We start from the raw sequence: 24584 nt of genomic DNA on the forward strand, positions 1-24584 counted from the left end.
CGTACGCAACACCGCCGCCAACAAGTGCCAAGCAGGTTCGCGTTTTCGTTTTCTCTTCTCAGTACGGAGGTATCTTCTCCCACACCCTCACAACCGAGTCGCTGTCACGTCTGGAATGCTGATTTAGCATTCGCGGCTGCAGTGCATTGCATTGGCATTCCATCTCCAAAGCGCCGCCCGGTCGAAGCCCGACCTAGAGAAGAAAGACGGGACGAATCTCAACCACGTCTTGGCAACTTAAACGTTCGGTCCCGACATATCCACACGTCTCCGCCACGCTACGACGCTGATCTGCTGAGTTGATGCTCCGGTTTGAAGCCTCCTCTCTTCATCCCTCATCCGCAAAATCGCCGACATCAGCCTCCTTTCTCGCCGAAGCCAGTTTCAACAGCGGCTGGCTGCTATTCGGTTATCGGCCGCCCAACAAAGTGCGGCCTTGGCTCCATTTGTGCAACTCATTGTCTGAACATCAGCTCTGCCAAACTGCGCCGCATTCACGAAGCCGCTCAATTCATCGCTTCCAGGGGATCATCAGCTATTTTCATTGCTTTTCCCGCCTCGACAGGTCGAGACCCATTTAAGGCCAGCAAACGTGTCCGTATCTTGTTACATCTGGCACGGTGTACGGATACCCAAGCCCGAATCGTCCCTCATTCCCGTCTGCCCATCCCCCCACAGTCCCCCGTGTGCCCTGACCCTGGCCTTTCTCTGTTGGAGCAGTCGCCCAACCAATGCTAATATAAATAAATCTCCTATGTGGAGACCGAGGGACTCGGTAGACGTTGATCACTCGGAACAGCCCTTGGCTAGGAGCCTGGCTGATTCAGTCTGCCTCGGGTGCTCCAATCATGCTTATTTCGATTTCAACAAGATCCGAACTGTCAAGAGGATACACCGAAACGTACATCTACCAAAGAAACCACGCGGGTGGCGAGCCGCTCCGGCGACGGTCACGCGCTGCCTACTTTTTACGGCCTCGACTCGCGGGAAGCGTGAGAAAGTCTATCCCAGACCCTATGACGAACATCTTGGACAGGGCGCAACACCGCCGTGCTGGGTATCCACGGTTCGTAATCCATCAAACGCACCAAGACGGGGGACGGCTGTTCGGGTGCTACGGCGTGCTTTTGGGGCCGATGAATAGTGTTTCCAAACTTCAGACTTTTTACTCTCGGGGCAAAGCTCAATCTGAAGCAGACGACATGACGTCTAAAGGTTGGGGTTTGGCTTTTTGGGGCCAGTGCCGATGGGACGGATACCGCAGCAAGGGACCCGTATCAAGCGCCTCCGTCCTACCGAGCCAGCTTTGCTGGGGAAGAAGTGGAAAATCGAACACGAGGCGACCTGATGCCTCGCAGCACTGTATTCGTACAGCACGCCCGATTTTTCGAGCGCCATGGTTCGCCATGGTTCGATATACTCTGCTCAACCCGTCTCGGGCAAAGCCTGGCTTCGCAGCTTTTTACTGAGCAAGGAAGGGATGGTTTTGATGATCATACTAGGAAGCCTTCACATCTACAGAATACCCTAATGGGATCTGGCTTCCGAAAGACCATGGGCCGCTTATTGATGTGCCGGCGGTGCACTTCCACGGCGCGGTTAGCTCAAGTCCGAGGCCACACCATCTGGTCATCTCCCGACTGGACGAGACGGTGCACATGCAAAGAACAATGGCAGCCCGGGGTATTGTCGACGTCGGCCACGCACTGGAAACAGCAGACACCTGCTGAAAAGTCTGCAGCAACGGAAGCATGAGTGGAACGTTTTGGATGCTGAACGGCCCATTGGGAGCAATGCCGCTGAAGTCACTAGAGATGCTTCACAACGGATGCAGAATGTCTCAGTACGACGGGCGTTTTGTTCCCACCCGCGCAGTCATTCGAGCATCGACCGTACGATGAACACTATGAGGAGAGGAGAAGCAGCGCCATCTTACATAAGGTGGCATCTGTACGACTGTGGCTTCCCTCCCACACACACACCCATCACAAGCAGCAAACATCTTGTTCCGTACCTTTGGAGGTGGACCAAGGCCTCGCACTGTGCCTTGGCTGCGACCCAACCGACAGGGCCCGTCTGTTGACTCGAAATCCCCATTGGCAGAGTTTGGGGAGATGCTGGCACCTTGGCACCTCTGGCTTGGCTAGCTTCTGGGCATGAACAAGGGCTTCGCATCTGGTGTGGTGGGTGGCGAGCAGGGGAATTTTGAGTGCTGGGACGGAAGACGAAACGGGATTGGCCTTCCCATGCCCCGGGTGGGGTGCAGTTGGACGGAAATAACAAATGATAGGCCGGGCTCTTGAGACGAGCCACTTCGCGCGAAGGCCGAGAGCACAAAGGGCGAGGAAGCGCATCGAGGGACTGCAGATGGCGATGCGGCAACAGGGGAATACAGATCCCTGGGTTGGCTGGACTGCTTGCTTGCTTGCTGCTGGATGGATGGGCGGGTTTGGCGGGTGATGGCCGGGCTTGAGCCTTGAATCAGCTAGCAGCCCAGGGAGGGAGTTAATTCCTTTTCATCGTCTCCCGACCGTGGAAATTCCTGAGGATACGGACGCTGACCAGTCAGTGCAGTACGGTGCCGTCAGGCAGCCCAGCAGGCCTCGAAAAACCCGAGACTCCGGCTCTTTGTGCATCTGGATTAGCTCTGCTACCGGGCACGGCCGAGGAGATGGAGAAAAGTGTCTGCCTCGAGGAGAAAGGCAAGCTGCCCGATACGCACGCTCAGCGAACCACCCGGCTGGAAAGTGATGGTCAGTGATCATCGCCCAAACTTTAGGCAGGAAAGGTAAAGCAGAACTCAAGCGTTGGAGGTGCCCTCCGCCTGGAACTCTCCAACACGGTGTCTTTGTGGGGTGAGGTGAGCACGGTATTGATTCGGCTGCTAACTCGAAGCGACGTCAGTCCTAGGGAATGCACAGAAACAGTTTCGAACGAAGCGCCAACGCCAGCCAGAGGTAAAAGAGAACAGCCAGCGCTAGCATTCTAGCATGTATCTGATTCTGGGCCCATGTGCGCACGACGAAGTGCACTACGAATAGGGACTAGTACATGGCAGGTCTGAATCTAGCGTCCGCGGAGCTTGTGCCATTTCAGAGATGGCTTCACACACTGGATACATGTCGTATTGCAGAGGAATGGGCAGGTGTCGCAGGTATCCGGGGAGGCTCGCTATCCACACAAAGCCGCAGTATCACCGGTGTGGTCCTCTGTTCTGCCCCTGTCCGACGCTCCGTCTCGCCTGGCCCTTTGCCCCTATCCCAATAACGGACCTGGATGTTCGCACTTTGCTCCCTGATTCTCAGCGCCTCAGTCGTCGACCTGGAATGTACGGATACCGATACGGGTACTCACCCGATGTCTGCATAGCCATCAAGCCGCGTCTCCCCTCGACCGTCATGTTCATGTTACCTGGGCGGTTAGTCATGCTTGGGAGCCAAAAAGCCATTTTCATCTCGAGTACTCCGTAGCCTGGCGCCAGCACCAACATCACCAGGGCAGCAGAAGGTTTGGCAGTCTTTCTATGCAGACCTATGCAGCTATCGACGGCAGGTAGTGCGTCCTCGTCCTCGTCGTCAGTGGAGGATGAGAATTGTGCGGGGGAAGAATAAAGCAAAAGCAAGCCCAGCACGGATCATACAGGGCCCTGATTGCTGCTGCCATGTACTGATTTTCATCTCTTCGTCAGTCATTACCGCCGAGTCAGCTGGGCCCCAGTCCGAGGCGTTGGGTCCCTCCTCCTTCTTTTACTCACCCGGGCCACCCCTATCTGATTCTGGCTTGGGTTTAGAAGGGTTATCCGTACTGAAGTACTTCGTAGACCTAGCAGGGTGCGGCAGGGTACGGAGTACTTCGGCTTCACAGTGCCCATTCCCTTGTACCCTGGTCCTGCTACCTTACCCATTCCGTGTGCCATCTCCACACACCCGTCCTTCTCTTCTCCTCCCCGGTCCCCAGTCCTGCCATTCTCGGTTCAGCCCAGTTCCCAGCCATCACACTGTCCTGTCCACACACACTCTGACACCCCCAAAGCCAATTGCGTTCCTTTGCTTCCCACTCTTTCTACCCACCCGTCCCACCTTTACTCACTCCTTCTCCCTCTTCAAATCCCCATTCCCACCCCGTGCGCTCCTTCTCCTCTTCCTCCTGTTCAACCACCACCGACCGAGTCTGCGATCCACGACTTCGCAACATCGCTGTCGTCGCCGTCGCCCTTGCCCGTCTCGACACCGTTCCTTTTTTACGACTAACAACAAACCGACCCGGTAGCTTGGATTGGGAGGATTCTGCTCGCTGAGGACGCCACCACATCGTCTCCGGATATAAAGTAAGTTGCTCGCTGCTGTGGGAAGCAGCACGACGCCTTGCGTTCCGTTCGGTCGGGGTATCCAGCTGGTTGGATTCTCCTGAATCAGGTCCTTTGACAGCCATACCTCAACGCCTTTGCATCGTGCTGCAGCTGTGTCGTTAGACCTTATTCCTAACGCCCAACTAGTCTTTATTGCCATACTTGCGTAATCTTCTCCGATTGAACCGTATCCCACGACCTCGAGTCCCTAAACGTCACGATGGCCGCCCTACCGCCACCGCCGCCGTCTTCGATCGAAGACATCATCGAGACGCAATCTTTTGTCGACCGCCAAACGAGAGGAGGACCGCGCTTCTTCTACGAGCTGAATGTTTTGCAACAACCTGAGCGCGCTCGTGCCTGCGGTTCGGGTCAGAAGTGTAAGACACCTGGATGACCTGAATATTGGATGTAATCCTAACCTTGTGAACAGCCGCCGCAGACCGCCGCCCAGTTGACCCCCCTCCCGTTGTTCAGTTGAAGGTCCGCAAGGGAATGACAAAGGAGGATGCCAAGGATGTCACCATGGCTTACAACGGAAACTTCTTCCTCTTCGCCGAGCTGGCTCCGGCCCGCGTCATCGCCAATGGGCGTGTCCAGACACCTGCCGCGGTCCGCCCCGGCGACACCCCCGTCTTGACTGGTATGCCCGTCTCTGGCATGGCCTACCTGGACCGACCTTCCGAGGCTGGCTACTTCCTGTTCCCCGATCTCTCGGTCCGCCACGAGGGCCGATACGTCCTCGCCTTCCACCTGTACGAGGAGATCAAGAACCCCGAGGACCGTGACATGGCCAGCGACCCTAGCGACGACGACTACCCTTGCTTCAACTGGAGAATGGCCGTCAAGTCTGTACCTTTCAGCGTCTTTAGCGCAAAAAAATTTCCGGGACTGACGGAGAGCACGAACCTGAGCAAGACGATTTCGGAGCAAGGCTGCCGAGTCCGCATCAGGCGTGATGTGCGCATGAGACGCAGGGAGGGAAAGCCCAGCGGTGGTAATGACTTCGAAAGCAACGCCGACAACAACGAATACAGGAGCAGCAGGAGAACACAAACGCCAGAAATCCGCAGCAACGCCGACCAGTACCGAGCCAGATCTACGAGTAACAGCAGCGAGCACCGCGCCGCGTACCCGCCCGCTCCCCCGGAGCGACGGCCATCTGCCGTGGAGTCATTCCAACCGCCGCCGCCGCCTCCCCCTCCCCCTCATGCGGCCGCCGCACCGCCGCCAAACACCGGGTACTTGTCCAGGTTCTCGGCAACGTCAAACGCTCCCTACCCGCCTCAGCAACACCCCCAGCCCATGCCGCAACCGCCTCCGGTGTCTCCGTCAACCCCCTATTATTCGGCCCAGCCGTCGCCGTACCAGCAGGCTCCCATGCACTACTCGAGCAGGCCCAGCTCCCAGTACGCACCAAGCAACCCGCCTCCCACGCCTCACGATTCGTACGATCGCCGTGGATCTATGATGGCTCTTCCCTCGCCCTCCCACTACGCTCCCAGGGAGATGGACTATGGCAGAAGAGAGTCCGACGCTAGGAGAGACTCTCTGCAGTCTTACCGCATGCCGCCTCCCGTTGAGAGCCACAACATGCCTAGGCAGTCCGTTGTTCTCCCCCCTATTTCGACCGTGCAAATGACTGCCCCGCCTCCGCCGCCCCGTGCTCTTCTGGTACCCTCCGACGTGATCGAGCCTGCACCTGCCACTCAGCAAGTCCCAGTTCCGGATAACGTCCACGCTGGCATGAAGCGTGGCTACGCCGACACTTTCGCCGAGAGCAGCCGTCCCCTCTACGACGGACAGCGCCCGCAAGACATGCACAGCGCCTACAACCCCCACCGGGACTTCTCTAACCGCATGGCATACAAGCGTGCTGACGGCACCTACGGAGAGAAGCCGAACAACGAGTACCGTGATTAGACAACAACTTGGCGGATTTGCTTGACGGCGTTTGGGCGGCAACTCAGGACACGCATTTAACGGGCCGGCGTTCTCGGGCACCCTTGGCGTTTGGACGGACTGCGACTTTCTCTTTCTTCGACTGTATATATCAAGTACTTCGATCCGGCGTCATCACACGCGCCCTCTCTTATGTCACGTCACTTATGACGCTTCAGTCTCTGCTGTGGACGAGCAGGCCTTTTTGCATCATCCCACGCACGCTTATTTCCTTTCCTATCTTACTTCCGCGGTCTGGCCGCTACGAGGTGGTTTGCGAATGATTTAAATTGGCACACAAAAAACGAACGACTAAGGGCTCACGAAGACATGGACACACTCGATGTGGCTGTAATGTGTCATTGGTTGCCTGTATTTCTTATGTTACGGGTTATGGATGCTGTATCGATTGGAGGCGGCTCGTGTACAAGCCCAAGGGCGTCACCGTCATGTTTATTGTATAGGAAATGACAGTATCACTTCAAGACATTGAACCGTGACCATGTGATCGTGCACTTCTCGCGAATCTGGCATTGACAGATCGAGCGAGGTTTAATTCGCAGATATGGGTGACCGCTGACTTTGATATGACCTCCTATGAAATCGCCCTGACAATCATGTCCCCGAGACGTCTCGACAGTCCTCACAAATAAACTCGAATGTCACTGACTTGAAGATCGATCTGCTCCAGGAGGAATGAGATGGGGGCCCAAGCGTCACGTGTCCACAGCGGCCGTGGTTCAGGCCAGCGGACGGGACGCGGTTGGCGGACGCGTCCAGCATCCGCGAGCCTAAGTGGAGCGAATGGATGGCCGTTTAGGTTGTTTGAGCAACGGCAACGGGCCATTTCCCCAAATGCCCCAAGTCGCCCGTGGACAACCAGCGTGGATACCCCCGGCGCAACCCATCGTTGCCCTTCCAATACAAAGATCAACAACCAACCCCCAAGCCCATCCCATCGCATCGCTCCCCCCCAATTCGCAACACTTCTCTGGTCCATCCTGATTTTACCAACCATTCCCCCACACTTTATATAACCTTTTTGCCCTCTCGCCGGTTTTTCAGACGTCGTCTTGCGAGCTTTCCTGCCACCGCGTGCAAGGAAGAAGCCCGACGCTGAAGCTGCCGTTGCGGGTGCGGGTGCCAATGGTGCGACGGCACGCCAGAGTAAACAAAACCCGCTCCCTTGATGCACACCAGCATCGCCCTCTTCTCAACGCCATTGCCATCTAACCGCCCTTTTCCCTCCTCCTCGCCTGTATCACCTCCATCTGCGCGAGAACAACTTTCAACCTCGTCCGGCGACGGCAGAACTGGTCCTCTTGTACGCCTCGGCTCACATCAACACGAACCTCAACCTCGAGAACCAGCACATGCTAACCGGATGCCTTTCGCAATGCACATAGACGACTCATACGCGCCTGGCCCGCTGACCTCCCACCCGGTCATGGCTCCCCCGACATCGAACGCCTTCGCGTCTGCGCAGCGACCAGCGGCTAAGCGCGCAAACTCGACGCAGCGCGCGAACTCCCGCTTCGTCGAGGGCTCCATGAACGACCGCACCTCCGCCGCGCCTCCCCCCAACTTCCTCGGTCCCGAGGACTCGTCCGAGATCGCACGTCGCTTTCGCATGGATTTCTACGTCGAGGCCCCCGACGCCGGCGTGCTCTCCCCGCCGAAGCCCCAGCACCACAAGTCATCCCAGTCGCTCTTGTCGTCGCAGAACCACCATCAGCAGCAGCAACACCCGGTCCTGCACCAACCGACCGTCACCTACGGCGAGGCTAAGAGACCCGCCAGCTCGGCCAGTAGCCACGTGGGAAAGAAGGGTTTCTGGGGTGGTCTCCGCGAGAAACTGAGCTTCGTCAAGGATAAGGGGGCTAAGCGCCCGTTGAGCCTGGATGGGAAGCTCCTTTCTGCGGGAGGCGGCGCAGGTGGTTTTGGAAGCGGTGGTGCCGAAGGTGCCGCGCCGGCTCCGGCTCCGGCAAACGGTGCGGGCATGCCTTCTAGGGAGGAGATCATGGCCAGCTACCAGCAGCTGATGAAGGACGGCTTCTTCGACGCCCACGCCATCCGCTCCACGCGCCAACCCCCTCCGCCAAACATCGCCCCGTCCGGCACAAAGTACTCAACCCGTCCCCCCGTGGATAAGAAGTCCTTTGCGGAGCGCGTCTCGGGACAATGGCCCCTTCCGCCACAACAGGACGAGGTCGAACCCCTGCCCGACTCCCGCGACGGGAACAGAAAGCGTGGCTTTGACGACGACGAAGACATGTCCGCCGTCAAGAAACTGCGCAAGTCTGCCTCGCGCATCTCCGTCGATCTCACCCTTCCAGGCCTCCGGAAACCGCGCTCCCACATGGCCGCAGCGTCGGAATCGATGCCCCCTCCCCCGCCACCAAACTACATGCCTCCGCCACCTCCCCGCGGCGGCTTGGGTCCTTTCGTCAGACGCTCCTTCAGCGGCTCGAACAGAGCGAGCAACAAGCTCGCCAAGCACGCGCCCTCGGCCTCGTACTCGGGTCCCATGGACACCGACCTCGCGCCTCCGAACCCGTCGTACGCCGCCAGCAGCCGTAGCAGCATCGACTCCAACGACTCGCGGCGGTCCTTTGTCGAGTCTGCGCGGGCATGGACCTCGCGCGCCACGCGCAAGGCGGCCGAGCCGCTCGGTCTGCGGCCCAACTCGAACCACGGCGTCCCCGCCGTGCCGTGCGTGCCCGAGGAGTACAAGATGCGCGGGTTCGGTTACGGGGGTGAGAACACCCACCACAACGCCAACTTTGCCGTGCCGGAGCGCGAGCTTCCCGGCCGGTGGCGCGGTATGCGGTTCACATAGGACACGGCAAGCGAAGTGTTTGCTGCCCTGGACTGGTGAGCTTTTGGGATTTGGTTGCGAAAAAGGCGCCGGGCGTTCTTGAATCTCGACGAGCTTTACGACTTTGACGACATGAAATGACCACTCTCGTTCTTTTTTTTATGACATCAGCATCGACCGCGCAGTACGACGTGCATATTCAGTTCTCTCGGGACACTCTACTCTGGGGAAGGCTTCATTGCGTCTTGTATTTGATGTGCCTAGCGGGGAATCCTAGGCGTGACAACGACGGCGAGACGTTAGTACCTTGAGAGGAGAGCGAGGGACGATGAAGACTCGGAAAAGACGATCAACGGTGTGAGAGAAGAAAGGAAAAAAGGAGGGAGGGTGAGAAGGGGATCTCTGGTGTCCTTTTGACTGGGGCATATGGAATGGTTCCTTGAGGTTTTCGTGTTTTTGATGAGAAAGAAGCTCTTCCTCTCTTCATGTATGTAGCGACATTCGCCGACTCTTCGCCTTCGATCTGTCTCTGAAGCTGCCCTGGACGAGGATCTGGGGCTGATGGAGAACGATAGGATGAAAGGGTGATGCGAGATGTCTTTTTTTCACGTCATCTGGGGCTACGCCGGATATGACTTGCATGTGTTGATATGGGATGGGTCTGTTTTATTGTCTTTTAAGGGGGTGATCTACCGTCGAGGGTCGCTTTTCGCCCTGGGTCGGAAGACGGACGACGGGGAACGGGTGTGTGCGTGTGGGAGAGATTGTCTAGTCTGGAGGAGGGCCATGATGAATGGGATGACTGGATGAAATACATACACGCGAACTTGGCCTTGTCTACCATCTATCTCGAGCGGTGTTTGTGTATCTGTGATGTGTGAGTGTGCTGCTCTCATATGTGTTTCTCTGGACGCAGCTGTCGATGAGGCTTTGATACCTGCTCGAAACTTCGGTCCACGGCTTGAGTCTTGGACGGTGACGGATGACGATTGCTACGTAGTCTTCTTGGTTTCCCGGGACCGTGTCTAGGCTTTTCCCCGGGCTTTTGGGTGGCGATGTTGTGATACCCGGGACAGCAGTGGCCAATGTCGACGAGAATGGCTCTCTGGAGGGAGGTCCTTGTATAAAAAGCCCACGATCTATCGAGAGATGGAGCACGGCAGGCGGTCTGTTCGTTGTCAACACTCTGCCGCCAAACAACGTTTGCTGGTTCCGTCCGTTTGACGATGTGGATGTTAGGGAGTCTGAGTCCGTAATGCAAAGCTTCCGCTCAACAGCCAGTGTCTTGGCATGAGTGGTCGTCACTCGTCGGTGTCCTGCGTCGTCTTCTGTGGTGTATTATGGCGTGAATGCGATGTTGGATCAATAGGAGGAGCGAAGACGGGATTGCTTTCGATGTCGACGTGGAAGTTGTTTGTTTTTTCGGTGTCGGTGCAAGCCTCGATTGACGTCTGACAAGGATACCACGAGGACCAAGGGTTCAATGCCGAAATCAGGCTCAAGCAAGGCCACATGTTTATATATATCTTACAACGATAGGTAGGCGGTCACCCCGCGCGCTCGATGTGATGTTCCTGTTGAGTATGCGCCTATATATAGATCTTGTTTTTCGTTGTACGTATGTTAGACATGGCAAACTGGAGTTCAAGCCAGTAGATGCTTTTTGACTTCATATGCCAATTTCTTGTGAAGATGCGGGACTTCGCACGTCCTGCGCCGTGTGATGAGATAGTACTCGCTACGTTATCTGTGCTGCGTCCTTGTGGTATTCTGGGGGGATTAGGTGAGAGATGGTGATGAACGATGATGGTCGTCCGAGTGGTGATTTGAGTTGACTGACGAAGAGTGGCACCATGTTATTATAATGACAGCGCCTAGGGTCTTGCAAAAGCGTGCGAGTTTCCGGGACGACTAAGTACATGTCTGGTGTATGCTGTGGATAACGATCACAGTTAGCTCTTTATACGACTGAGCTGACATCGAAGTGGCCTCTTCTCCACCTGACGTCGTCCCGACATGGACTCATAGACAACTTAGTGTGTATATAAATCACCACAGATAGTCCTTCTGAGCTGAGGAAAGCAATGCTACTTCCATGTCGGGGATGTATAATGTGGTCCTGATCCAGAGCCGAGCAACAATTTGGTAAGAGACTGTGGATAGCGAGCCTCAGTTTGTTTCCTCAAGTCTGCCTGATTAACCGTATCTGCAATTTGAATATCACATCTTTCATCGATCTTGTCAGCCCCTTCTCCCGAAATATTCCTCGCGAATGGGTCCCGAGGGACGGTCGCGGATGTGAAGGAGACTTCAGCGCCAGATCGACGGCATTCCCTTCTGAGCAACACGTCGGTACAATCAATTTCATGACTTGCTCGCATGTAATATGTTAAATGAACGAAGACGCAACAGCGCATCGTTCATGAGGCATTTTGCTGAAGATTGTTGGGCTTGGTAAGAAAATCGCGTTTATATTTGGTTGGAACTCGGCATAAGTCTCAAAGCCGTGTTTCTGAGCGTCGGCAAATGGTCTGTGTAGTAAAAGAAGCAGTCTTGGGGCAACAACACGCAGTCTGGGGTCGTGTTCGTTTCGCGCTGTTGTCTAGTCTGTGGTATATGTCGAACACCTTCCCTCTGCGCAGGTCTGCAGTGTATGTGGGCTATGATACAGCGACGAACATGCCTGCGGTTTGATTTCATGTGGATAACCACCTATTTGATGAAACTTTTGCATCATATGAACTCCATACATGTAATGTAGTCATCAAGGGCTCCCGATCGTTCCTCCCGGACCAATTCGGAACGCTGTCTCTGGAAAAGCACTTAAAAATGCAGAGACGGACTTCATACTGAACTTCCGGATAGGAATCCACAGCCATGTGCAAGAGTGATCCATGAGTGGATTGTCACTCTCCAAGTATAACAGTGTGTATCTATCATCCGGCGTATGCAGGCAGATCAGCGAAACAGTCTATTAATGTTTGACTACGGCCATTCGTTGCCTCTGTCGCTATGGTATTTTCTCAGAATACGGTAGCGGAGGAGACGAGCAAAGATGATTGAAGAATTTCAACTCATCTCATTGATGTTGAGTATGCCACTCGTCCGAGAGCAACAGCTTCTGGTCCAGCACATTGCGAAAAACAGGCCCTCGATCGAGAACCACGGACTTTTACGGTCTTTTACTTCGCCAATCTCATGCTAGTTTGGCCAGTTCTGAAAGATTGATTGATAACTCTTTAATTTATTGAAGCCCGCCTCACCATTCCAATTCCTCTCTGGGTTTGGAGCACAAAGATCTCAATTAGCTTTGATTTACCGAAGAAGAATCGAGACCTCGGAACACAACTGCAAACGGGTATACTTCACCAGGGAAGATACGAGGGACACAGAAACCTAATTCTGACCCCCATGGTCGATCTGCATCTGGTGATTCAGTATAAGTAGACGCAATCACATTTGAAATAGGGAGTCGCAGTCCCACATCTCCCCCGTCTGTCGAATCTCAGCAAGCTGCCGTTCAGCGCGCGCAGCAATGGTCGTCGGGTTCTGGCTCAGGGTAGCAGCAGCGCAAGCACTCACAGCGTGGCGCGTAGGCTACACCGCATTTTAGAGATATGAATATCGTCTTGGAACAAGCCCAAAGCCCCATGGGAATATACTAGAAGAAATGAAGCGGGGAGGAGAGCAGTGACGTAACTTGAAGAAGCTGGTAGGCATATACTCCCTCTGAGAGAGACAGAAAAGGCTCCGTGGCCGCATAGCGGGGCCTGATCGTGGATGGCATTGAATTTACGGGACCAACCGTGAATACTGAATAGGCTCGAGAAGGTATCACATGTTCGCTGTTAAAGGCGAGGACATGTTTTACTTGTAGAGACTTTTATAGCAAAAAGGGGGCTTTTCCACACATTCAAGGACATAGAAAGCTGGCTGTGGACATCGTCGGAATCTAAGATAGATTGGTCGTATGTCCCTGATCCCCAGCGCAACTAGACCAAGTAAAGGGCAACAACTGAGATGGCTTGTAAGTGATTCTCGCTTAAGAGCCCCGCGTTGAAGCTAAAGCGGTGGAGACTCGCCAAACCATCGTGAACCCACGAGACCCTCACCAACCCGCTTTCAGCTTCAAAAGCGGCTCAAGTTTGTGTGTCCCCCAATCAGAGATGATGTGTTTGTCAATACTCACCGCTTTGAACCCGCAAAGCTGTGATGAACTTCCAGAGTGCACGAACAAAGCCCTCCGAATACGGTCGCGGGCCTACTGCGCCAATAGCGTCAACGCCGCTCGAGGCTAGACTCTATGAGCAACTTGGCTTCCTCAAGTCAAGTATCGAAGTCCCATTTAGTCCAGTGGTTAGGATATTCCGCTTTCATTACACTGAACGCGCACCGGAAAGACCCGAGTTCGAACCTCGGAGTGGGAACAATTCTTTTTTTCGTGGTGATGAAGCTCTGACTGACGAACGGGCAATGATTTTACGGTTCTTCTTTTTGCGAATCCTAAATAAACATGCACGACTGAATGAAGCAAGGGCAGAGAGAGAAAGCTGCATGAAGTGTGATATTTGCCTCGTTGGGCTTTAGGCTGTTTGTTTATGCACCTGGTGGCCGAATTCCAGATACTTCTTCATTTCAAGTACGATCACAGCGGATCTCGAAGGTTTGGATCGATTTATAACTGGCACTAGTTGCATTCCCAGAAGTTCGTCCAAACCGAGTTGCCTCCCGCTTGAATATCCATCAAGCGTCGAGTGACTAGCTGTTGACGAGAAGCTGGCGATTCTGCACGTCAATCTCTGAAATACATCGCGGAAGACCTGTCGAGATAAATGCTTTGTGGGCAGGGGTGAATCTCTATGCCATGACCGCATCGATTACGTAGTTATCGCGACAGAAGCTAGTACAGCCCGCTAGCTTTGACGGTCAGCGAATCGTTGTCAACTCGTCATTACAGCCAAACCTTCAAATTTGCTGGCTGTTTTCATCGATGAGAAGATATTGGCAATGCCAAATACCCGGGAGGGAGGCCCGCGGAAGCAATTATGTCTGTCGGAGGGTCCCGGCGGTGATGGATCCACATCGCCGTTCCGGGACCCGCATGTCGCATCCGGGCTCGGCGCGGTGCCTTCGGCTTCCGGATCCAACAATGATCCAGCGAGCCTCGAGTGATTCAGGTACAAGTTTAACTACAGCGGAGATTTAGTAATCAAGACGGAAAATTTCGAGACTGCATATGGCATCATGGCGGATAGAGTCCGACGGAGGCCAGTCATCGTTCTACCCATTGTGAGATGGCTTTCAAGGCATAATAAATAACATGTATGTAATTCTACTTTCTTGAATTTATGGAATCCTCGATTAAGCCACAGCTTTTGCGCATGAAATGGTGGTCATTGTTCACAGTACAGAGCTTTCGAGTGAAAGCGCACTATATTATCTATGAGAAGCGTCATTAATTAAGAAGTGAATCCTCTTCCATCGCTATTAATTCGTCCTTAAACGGACAAGACCTCACAAAATAACTCCCCAAAGCCCAAAACCAATGATAGAGCGGTCCATTAAATAGCAATAGTCGCCCCAGCCCCCAGAACCATGAATTGCTGCATCCTCCTCCGATCGACCTCCTTCTTCAGCATGCAAATACAGCTCGCGATAACCAGACCCTCGACCACTTCCTTGCCTCCACCCTTCAAATCCGTCCACCTGAAAAGGTCCATCATCAATCGCCCGCCATTGCCGGCCGTAGACCTCCCGGTCCCGCGTGTCCTCGTCCCCTCTCCGCGGACGAGCTGTGCGATCCTCGTCGTCTTCTCCTCCATCTTGAAGCTTTTCGTCGCAACCTTCTCCATGAGCTCGCAGACGAGCAGCTCGTCCGCGCCCTCGACGGCGGCGCGCTCCTTGCTGGAGGCGTATCGCCACCGCAGTGTCCCGTAGGGCGTTTTGAGGACCTGGGTTCGGGAGGTGACGGACTTGGAGAATATCTGCAGGTCGACGCCCTCGCTCTCGGCGGCACCGGGCGAGGTTTCTCCGGACGATGACGGGGAAGGAGACTTGGGTAGTCGAAAGACGGGGGGTTTTCCGGGCCCGAAGCGGTAGAGCGTGGTGCACACCGGCGTCTGGGACTCGTCGCTGTCCCGGACGAGGTGGCAGCTGCTATCGCCGCGGGAGAAGCGGAGAGAGGTGTAGACGGGCTGGGAGTACTGGGACCACGACCCGTATTCGACGCGGAAGACGGGGATCGGGTCTGGTCGGGTTCCGGTGGGGAGGGAAAACCATTGCTTGCCGGAGGTCTCGATCTGGAACTGCGCCGTCGGGGTGAAGGAATCTGTGGTTGGTGACGGCGGACTGTCGCTGATTGTCGAACCGTCTGTGGGACCGCGGATTGTCGTGACAATTGCTGACGATGTGGAGGCTGTGGCGTCGTCGTAGGTCGGCGGGAGACTGGAGGACGATGTCGACGGTGAGAGCTCGGCGAGTTCCGTCTCACCCGTTGGCGGTGTATCTGTCGCTGAAGAATATGTTGGTAGAGTGGGTGTACGGGGGATGCTTGTTGTATCTGCGAGAGTCGCCATTGTCGATTGAGATCTCAACTAACAGTGTGTCTGGTCGCTGTCGTTGGCCTGAGCTGCTGAAGGAGGATGAATGCTTGCAACTAAGTGTCTCAGTAGATGTTGAAATGGTGGTTTATATGAAAGCTGAACGGCCTCTGTGCGCATTCAATCGATGTCATTTGAGATTATGCTTATTTGCAGGCGAAAAAATGGTAAAGCTGATGCGAGAAATGCGAGAAACGCCCGTGTCTTGCCCACCGCGCTCTCCAATTCGCCAGTAATTATCTTACATTCGCCCAGTCACGGGAAAGCAGCGTGGCTCAGCAAGAGATTGGTGAGGAGCGTCGGAGGCGCAGTTAATCGGCCGCATCATCGTCCCAGCTTCCAGGGCTGTCGTCGCCTCTCAAAGCTTATTCCCCAAGACACCGCCAATCACCGTATTCCTCGCCTTTTCCCTCCCTTGGAGAAAAACTGAACGCCACCATCAGCCTGCTTGGTATGCTCAGCCTCAACCTGGGTAGTCGACTGAAATCGGACGGCTGCTGCGGACGGGCGACGGCCCCACTCCCCCGTATGCGTCGTTTCGCGAGCACGGCTAATCAGAGGTCAGATCTCGGACGAGGTGGAGGCGGTGCCCGGGCGGGTGTGGAGCCCAAGGCTCGGGTACCCGCTCCGGAGACACCCGATCACCCAGCGGTGATGAGGATCGGCGGGAATGTTGACCCATGGCCTTGGGAATGCTTGTCTTGCTCACATCTCGCATTCCCGAATGATGTGCGCGACGATCTACCCGTTCTCCCGTCTGGGTCGACGAGTGGATTTTTCGTTCCGCGTAGGGCTGGGTGCGGACGACCACCCTGCACGTCGTGTCGAAGTAGACAATACGAGACGTCGGTTTTCGCTGCATAGATTGGGAGAATAAAGATTTGTTTACAGCAGCAGGGCTATTTCTTCTCGCGTACTCACGGCATCTCAATTTCGATCCTGGCCCATTCACAATATCCCGGCCCTAGCTCCATGGGCTCCATCGCTTCCCGAAGAAAGAGACATCATAGTCCAGCCGATCCTCCACCCACAGCGGCCACTGGTTGTAGATCAAGTGCTCGTGGTCGATCTGCTTGTTCGAGTACTTTAGCCAGCGAAGCATCCCCACGTCCACCGGGCTCTCCTGTTGCGGCGCCTTCTCGCGGCACTCGTGCTCGACACGCGTGATGGACACCATGATCTGCTGCACCGCGATCCAGTGCGTCGCCAACAAGATCATCGTCTGGTTCGACATGTCAATCACGCGCTGGAACTTTTCGTGAGGCATCTGGATCCACCAGCCGTAGTGTTTCGAGATGGCTCGGTAGGCTACGACAAGGTCAGTCGTCTTCCCGGTCTGTCGAGGCGATTCTCTTACCTTCCCAGGATGACGTGTGCAGTTTCGAAGCCATCTCATAGATGAATTCGTAATACTCGATCTCTACTTCGTGCCGACAGAGGTGCCTCAGCCCACCGATGGCCTCGACCGCAGAATCAGCCCACTCCGTCTTCACCAATGGCAAGTTGGCCATCTTGGGCTCCAATATGGCCTTGGAGTCCTCATCAAACATGTTGACGAACACAGGCTTGATGCCTTTGCACATCATCTGCGCGCCGACGATGAGAATGCCTCTGATGAACGTCATGAACTCGGCCATGCCGTCCTCGAACGTGACGGACTGGAAGGTCAGTGCAAAGCACGTGGCGACGAGCGCGTTGGCGTGCTCCGTCGTAGTGCCGGTCTTTGGGAGGTCGGCGAGGGACTTCTTGATTGCTTTGATGGCTTTTACGCGGTGCGCCATCGCGAAGGCTAGCAGGGACGGGTCTGTGTTCATCAGATCGCAGGCTGCCATGCCTAAGATGGCGTGCATGAGGAATTCGTGCTTTATTTGCGTCAGTCTGGCTCCTCGCGAACGGGCAAGATGGTGACCTACGCTCTGAGAAAGACATGGTATCTCGTGAGTCCAGATGTTCTCGTTTCCTAGGGGCTGGTGGGGATAGCATTGGAGCATGAAGTGCTGGAAGAAGCGCATGTCCTGCAAACTGAATAGGGGAACTTGGTGATGAGGCTGCTCTTGAATGAGTAAGTGCATACGGCACGTTGGCACACTTCGTACCTGATGGATGATGGTCGGAGTGCTTGGATACTCGCACTTCAGGCCAGTCTTGACACAATGACCGCAAGATGGGCGCGTCTCTTGGCACTGTACATACGGTTAGTCGAATGCGATGCTTGGAACGGCCAACATGCCTTGATTCGCCTTCTCTTGCAGTTGAAGCATCCCCTACGACTTTTCGTATGCCCTCGCCTCTCGAGCCGCTGCTTCTGCCCAGAAGCATTTGGCGGGCTAATCTCCGAACTAGGATTATCGACAGCCACCGATCCAGAGGCGCCTTTCGGAGGCGAGTCGGACAACGTCTCACTCGAGTACGCACTTGCGTCTCCGAGAAGCAGGTCCTCGTCAGGGAAGACCGGTCCAAAATCGTACTCATCAAGGCTGAAGATAGGAGGTAGCAGGGTCGCCGATTGAGCAGCTTCCATGATGGCGACAGCTTGAAGATGGCCTAAAAGCCAGAGACCTAGACCAACGTGAAAAGGTGTTTGAGAAGCTTGATTAAAGCTTCAACGGTGTTTTCGATGGCACGCTGACGTCGACGTGTTAGCTGAAATGCACCCAAGACAGCCAAGCGAAATCACGTGTGGCGGCGTCGACGATTGTCATCACGGCATGGTATCGGGGTGACTTTTGGGCCGCTACAGGTCTTAGACGCGGCATGGTCGCAAGATCATTGGCGGAATGCCGATCGTCTTCGGTGTGCGTGCTTGACTTGTGGAGGCTGTGCGGAGTGAAGCCTTTCGGAATGCCTTGGAGATACCGCTCTCGCCCACCGAATGAGACTGACTTGTGGAATGTCATCCGGGCATTGAGCGGCTGTGCAAGACGGTCTGGTGGACTCCCATTCCGATAGACGGAGACCGAAGGTGTACGGGGACCCGCCGGTTCTGCTCCGCGCTCCGTAAGCGTTGCACGCTGGCGAATCCACCAGATGCAGCTGGATCGATAGCTCAGTGGTAGAGCGAGAGATTGCAGTTCCACGCAGTTATCTCTAGGCCCCGCGTTCGAACCGCGGTCGGTCCTCGCACTTTTGCACGTACTCAACAAAAACTTGGTGATATTTTTGCTGCGAGAAAACGTCATACAAAAAGAGTTGTCATTGTTTCCGAAAATCAATTGGCAGACTCCAATTTAGGGCGTGGTCCATGCTTTTGCACACACTAGATCAGCTAAAGTTGATTTCCGGAACGTGGCATTCTTACCAGGATGTTGCAGAGGCCACTGTCTCGCAAGGCTCGGTATAGTTTAAGAGACAAATCTACTGGAATGTCTAAAAAGACCTTCTTTTAGACATCTAGAAGGCAACGCGCGAGGAAATCTCTAACACTATATTAGAGTTATTAATTTAATAGAACTAGTCCTAAAATAAAGGCTAGCTTAATAGCTTTAAGCTATATATTATATTTTCTATATATCTACTAAGAAAAAAATAACTATTTTATCTAATTAAATTATACCTTAAGCTATATAATTACTCCTATATAATTATATAATATTAAAAGTAGAAAGATATTAATAAAAAACTACTTTATTAAAGTTTTTATAGCTAATAAAGTAAAGCTAATATATTATATAAAACTAGCTATTATAAAAGATATATTTATTCTTTTTAGCTTCTCTTTAATATTAACTAATTAAAATAAAATAAAACCTCTTAATATAATATTATATTATTTAAATAATTAGATCTCTATTTTACTCTTATTTATAAAAATAAATTAATTAATATTTAAATAAATTATTTTCTTTTTTCTCTTTCTCTATTAAGCTTTAATATAGTTATAAAGATAAACTAATATCTAGCTCTAAATAAGCTTTATAGTAGTTTCTTAATATAAGGTTCTATAATATATTTATTATAATAATAGCACTTTAGTTTATATTATCTCTTAATAAGATAAATAGATATAATTTATAATTAAATTAATATTAATATATTTAGCCTAGCTAAGGTTTTTAGGTATATATATTATTTATAAGAGCTATAAGAAAAATAGGGGGGGAGTAAATAGTAAGCTTAGTTATTAATAGGTAATAATAATAGCTTAAACCTACTATAAAGGTATTAAACTTTCTAGTTATAAATCCCTTAATACCCTTAAGGTCCTTTAGCTAGATGTTACGGCCAGCTAACTGATAGTAGGGTTTATATTAATAGTAAGTTAGGTAATAATAATAGTAATAGTTATTTATCATTCTATAGGTCTAGTTAAGTAATTATAGGTCTTTAAAGGTCTTAGTGATTAGTTAAGGCCTTAATAAGAGTTATAGAGTAATTATTACTTAGGTATAGCTAAAAGTATTATAAGTAATAATTATAAGTTAATTACTAAAGAGCTATAGAAGTTTATCCTTAAGCGGACTTAAGTCTATCCTATATATAGGTCCTAGGTAGTCCTATTGCTAGGTGCTATATATACCCTATATAGCTCCCATATCCTTGGCATATGGCTTCCATCTTTCTGGAATATAGATGCTATATCTTGATTATATAGATCTAATCTCTTATCTTATTATTATATAACCTATACCATAGTTCTCCCGTTCCTAAGGGATCCTTATATGTTCCTATGATCCTATATATAAGTATATTATTATAACTGCCTAGTATCCTAGTGGGGCGTCCTTTATTAGTTATACCTAATAGGTTATAATATTAGGTCCCCTCTTTAAAGGTCTAATCCCTTAGACTAATATAAGTAGGTAGTATCTCTTAGGTTGGGGAGGTATTAATTATACTTCTTAATCTTTATAATGCTAATACTATATTAGGTTATATTTAAAAATTAAAAGATTTAAAATCTATTCTTTATTCTATTTATAACAATATATTTAAGCGCTTTAGTTCTTCTAACGTTATACCCTATACTTACTATTTCTAGGTAAAGCGTCCTTATTATATAGTAGAGGGTTTAAAGGTCTATTATAGGTATAAGAATTTAAAGCGTCCTTATAATAGACTAGTTATTACGTTAAGCTATAAGTCCTATTATATCTTTCTTTATAGGCTGCTTCTAACTTATTATAGTAAAGCGTCTTAATAACTAGCATTAAGAGTGGGAGGAAAAGGAGGAATAGGCTAGTAATACTCTATTAGCGCTCTATAAGAAGCTTACTTAAGTATAATTAGAGGTAGCTAATATAGCTAGTTATTTAGCTTATATTTATATAACTTAGAAGTTAATTAAGGAGCGTTATATAGAGATATTTACTTAAGGGATATAGCAACTTAAGGAGGCTAATAACGTTCTTCCTATATTAGAGGCTTATAAGTAATATGTTATAGAGGATCTTTAGGCTAGAGGTATTAAGAATAACCCTTCCTAGACCAAGTTTGGGATTAGGGAGGAGTTTATAGACTTAAGTCCCTTACTTAGTGATACTCCTATAGTAGCTGCTAGGAGTGCTAGAGGTTCTTAACGGGTTCCCATAAGTTATCTTTATATCCATACCCCTTCTATTTAATAAGGTATTCTATATTTCTATTATTTTTATAGTAGTCAATAATTTATTTAACTTTATATTCTAGTTCTAGTAGTTTTATAATAATATAGTCTTCTATATATAAACCTACTAGTACTTTTTTAAGAAGTAAAATATAAAAAACTAGATAATACTTTATAGTATCTAATAGTATAAGTTTAAAGTTAATATTAGATACCTTCTTTATAATCTTAAAAGGTCTAAGTTTCTTAAAGTCTAATTTATTACTTAGTTATTTTATCTTAATATTTTAGTAGAGAAGGTATATACTATCTCCCTCCTATAGAGTTAGTCCCTTAACTCTTAAGGTATTAGCGTATTTATATATTTATTTATATATAAATTTAAGTTCTCTAGGTAGCTCTTATTAGATTTCCTTAAGTTTATTAATATCTACTATAGCTTTTAGAGCTGCTAGGCCTTATTATGGTTCTCTATAGGCTATTAGGTTAAATCCATAGTTTAGATAGAATAGTAATTCTTTTATACTTTCTCCTATTGCGCTATTGTAGGCGAACTAAGCTATAAGTAGTAGTTAAACCTAATTATCTTATTAGTAGTTAATATAGTAGTATAGATAGGTCTCTATAATCTAATTGATTTATTCTATCTAGCTATTAGTTTATAGATAAAAAGCAGTAGATATTTTATAATTAGATCCTAGCTATGAGATTAGTGATCTCTAAAACTTAGAAGTGAATAACTTATCTCTATTAGATATAATTTCCTTTAGCATTCTATATTAGCTAATAATTACCTATAGAAACTTATAGGTAAGGTCTTCTATAGTGCTAGACTCTATATATAGGATAAAGTATAAGTATTTTATAAGTCTATTAATAATAACTAGGACGCTATTATAGTAGACCTTAGTTATTAGTTCTTAGGACTTAGGTAACTTAGTGATAAAGTCTAATGAGATAGATTCCTATGCGTTTTATGGCACTAGGAGCAGCTATATCTTACTATAAGGCTAATATTAGCTAGGTTTGCTTTTTATATAGACCTTATAGTCCCTAATTGCTAAAGATACTTCTTATTATATAGCCGTTTTATTATAATATTATCTAATACGTTTCTATATCTTAGTTACGCCTTAGTGGCCATATATAGGTGCAGAGTGTACCTCCCTAATGGCTTCAGGAGACATTCTTCTAGTTGTGCTAGTACTATCTCTTCTGGCTATCATTAAGAGTCTAACTACTAGCATAAGGTCTCCTTCTTTATCCTTTTTGAGGATAACTTAGGTTTCCTTAGGTACCTAGACTTTATGGTCTGGTCTCCTATTAAGAGCGTCTACTCTTTTATTTTCTTTACCTTTTTAGTAGATAATCTTAAAATTAAATTTAGAGAGGAATTTAAACTATCTAATCTACTATTTATTAAGTTCCTTTAATATTATAAAGTAGGTAAGGTTCTTATAATTAATATAGACTTTAACTTTATACTTTATTCCTAATAGTTAAGGTCTCTATTCCTTAAATACTTTAATAATTACTATAAGTTCTTTATTATAGATTTAATAGTTAAGTTCTAAGCTATATAGCTTATATAAGAAGAAGGCATATAGGCGTAGCTGTCCTTTATTGTCTTATTAGCCTAGCTGTCCTCTTATAGCGTAGTTTAAGGAGTTAGTCTCAACTTTAAATAGTTTTTTAGGGTTAGGTATAATAAGTATAGGTTCTAATATAACTTATTGCTTAATCTTATTAAAGGCTTATTCTTGCTCTTCTTCCTATTACTATAGGGTATCTTTCTTTAAGAGCCTTATAAGAGGGTTATTTTTATCTAAATATCCTTTTAGGAATTATTAGTAGTAGTTTATATATCTAATAAAGGATTATATATCTTTAACGTTCTATAGCGTTAGCTAGTCTTATATTACTACAATTTTATCTTTTAATATCTTAAGGATTCCAGGGGCTATAGTAAAGCCTAGGAATTTAACTTCTTATATATAGAATTTGCTCTTTTCTGGTTCTACCAGGAGTTTAGCTTCTTATAGTTTCTATAGCACTTAGTATATATACTTCTTATAGTCTTCTAGTGTTTTAGAGAAGATTAATATATTATTAAGATAAACTATAATAAATATATCTAGGTATTCTTATAAGATATAATTAATTATTATTTAGAATATTATAGGTACGTTAGTAAGTCTAAAGGGCATTACTAAGTACTTATAATGTCTATAGCGCGTTTAAAACGCTATTTTCTATTCTTCACTTAATTTTATATATATTAAGTTATAGGCTCCTTTTAAGTTAAGTACTATAAACTACTAGGCTCTATATAGTAGATCTTAGAGCTCTAAGATAAGTAGTAGTAGGTAGTAGTTCTTAATTATAATATTATTAAGTTTTTAGTAATTAATATAGAGTTATAGTTTACTATTTTTCTTAGGTATAAATAAGATTAAATATCCTACTAGTAATATAGAGGGTCTAATATATCCCTTCTATAGGTTTTCTTTAAGGTAAGCATTAAGTACTTCTATTTCCTTCTAATTAAGTCTATAGATTGCTTCTAACTTAGGCTCCTTCCCTTCTCTTAGGGGTATCTTATAGTTATAGTTACTATATTCTAGTAGTCCTATTTTAAGTTCTTTAGCAAATAGCTTCTAGTATTGCTAGTATTCTTCTAGGATAGATAGAAGTTAATCTTCCTTATTAATATCTATTACTAATAACGTCCTAGCGTTTATATCCTTAATTTATAGGTATACTAAAAATCTCTTTACTTTAGGAGTTCTAGAAGGTTTATTTGAGGCACCTCTTTTAGGCTACTACTTAATAACTAAATCCTAGTCCTAATAGAGTTAGCTAGTTCTCTAATCTATCTATAGGTTACTATTATATAACTATAGTCTTCTAAGGATAATATTATACTTATCTCCTATCTCCATAATATTGAAGTTTAGTTGCTTATTCTAGCTATAGATCTATATAGGGAGGTGCGCTATCTCCGCTATAATGCGTCCTCTACCGTACTAGACTTATTCTCCTTTAATAGTGCTAAGTTTATAGCAGTCTTCTATTGCTTTCTTCTTCCAGGTTATTTTTTATTTATTTACTATTTATAGCAATATAAAGTTTCCTTAGGCTCTACTATCTATTATTATAGTAGCTAGTCTTCTATTAAGTTATATCTAAACTTAGATATACTTATATTATTAAGCTAGGTATGCCCTAGTTATACTATATAGGGACCTTATCTTATCTACCTATTATTATCCCTTAGTTTTAGTAGGCAATCCTAGTTTTTTAACTAGTTATCTCTATAGTAGGTAATCTATTTCC

The 24584-nt window shown here is 48.7% G+C and overlaps 4 protein-coding genes across 4 annotated transcripts; 2 read left to right on the forward strand and 2 right to left on the reverse strand.

Annotated features, from left to right (window-relative positions):
- Window positions 1-4568: 4568 nt before the first annotated feature.
- Window positions 4569-6271, forward strand: CkaCkLH20_04076 (sexual development activator; the record flags this gene model as incomplete). The annotated part of the gene is made up of 2 exons (XM_038886795.1): window positions 4569-4728; window positions 4782-6271. 2 exons carry the CDS (start codon window positions 4569-4571, stop codon window positions 6269-6271), a joined length of 1650 nt encoding a protein of 549 aa, XP_038748045.1.
- A 1414-nt stretch (window positions 6272-7685) lies between these two features.
- CkaCkLH20_04077 (uncharacterized protein) lies at window positions 7686-9128 on the forward strand (the record flags this gene model as incomplete). Its single annotated transcript, XM_038886796.1, has 1 exon — window positions 7686-9128. One exon carries the CDS (start codon window positions 7686-7688, stop codon window positions 9126-9128), a length of 1443 nt encoding a protein of 480 aa, XP_038748046.1.
- A 5540-nt stretch (window positions 9129-14668) lies between these two features.
- CkaCkLH20_04078 (uncharacterized protein) lies at window positions 14669-15682 on the reverse strand (the record flags this gene model as incomplete). Its single annotated transcript, XM_038886797.1, has 1 exon — window positions 14669-15682. The coding sequence occupies one exon, from the start codon at window positions 15680-15682 to the stop codon at window positions 14669-14671; it is 1014 nt and encodes a 337-aa protein (XP_038748047.1).
- A 988-nt stretch (window positions 15683-16670) lies between these two features.
- On the reverse strand, window positions 16671-18227 carry CkaCkLH20_04079 (C6 zinc finger protein; the record flags this gene model as incomplete). Its single annotated transcript, XM_038886798.1, has 5 exons — window positions 16671-17014; window positions 17064-17568; window positions 17620-17759; window positions 17803-17889; window positions 18122-18227. 5 exons carry the CDS (start codon window positions 18225-18227, stop codon window positions 16671-16673), a joined length of 1182 nt encoding a protein of 393 aa, XP_038748048.1.
- Window positions 18228-24584: the final 6357 nt, after the last annotated feature.

Source organism: Colletotrichum karsti, assembly GCF_011947395.1.
Source record: "Colletotrichum karsti strain CkLH20 chromosome Unknown Scaffold10, whole genome shotgun sequence".
NCBI lineage: Eukaryota > Fungi > Ascomycota > Sordariomycetes > Glomerellales > Glomerellaceae > Colletotrichum > Colletotrichum karsti.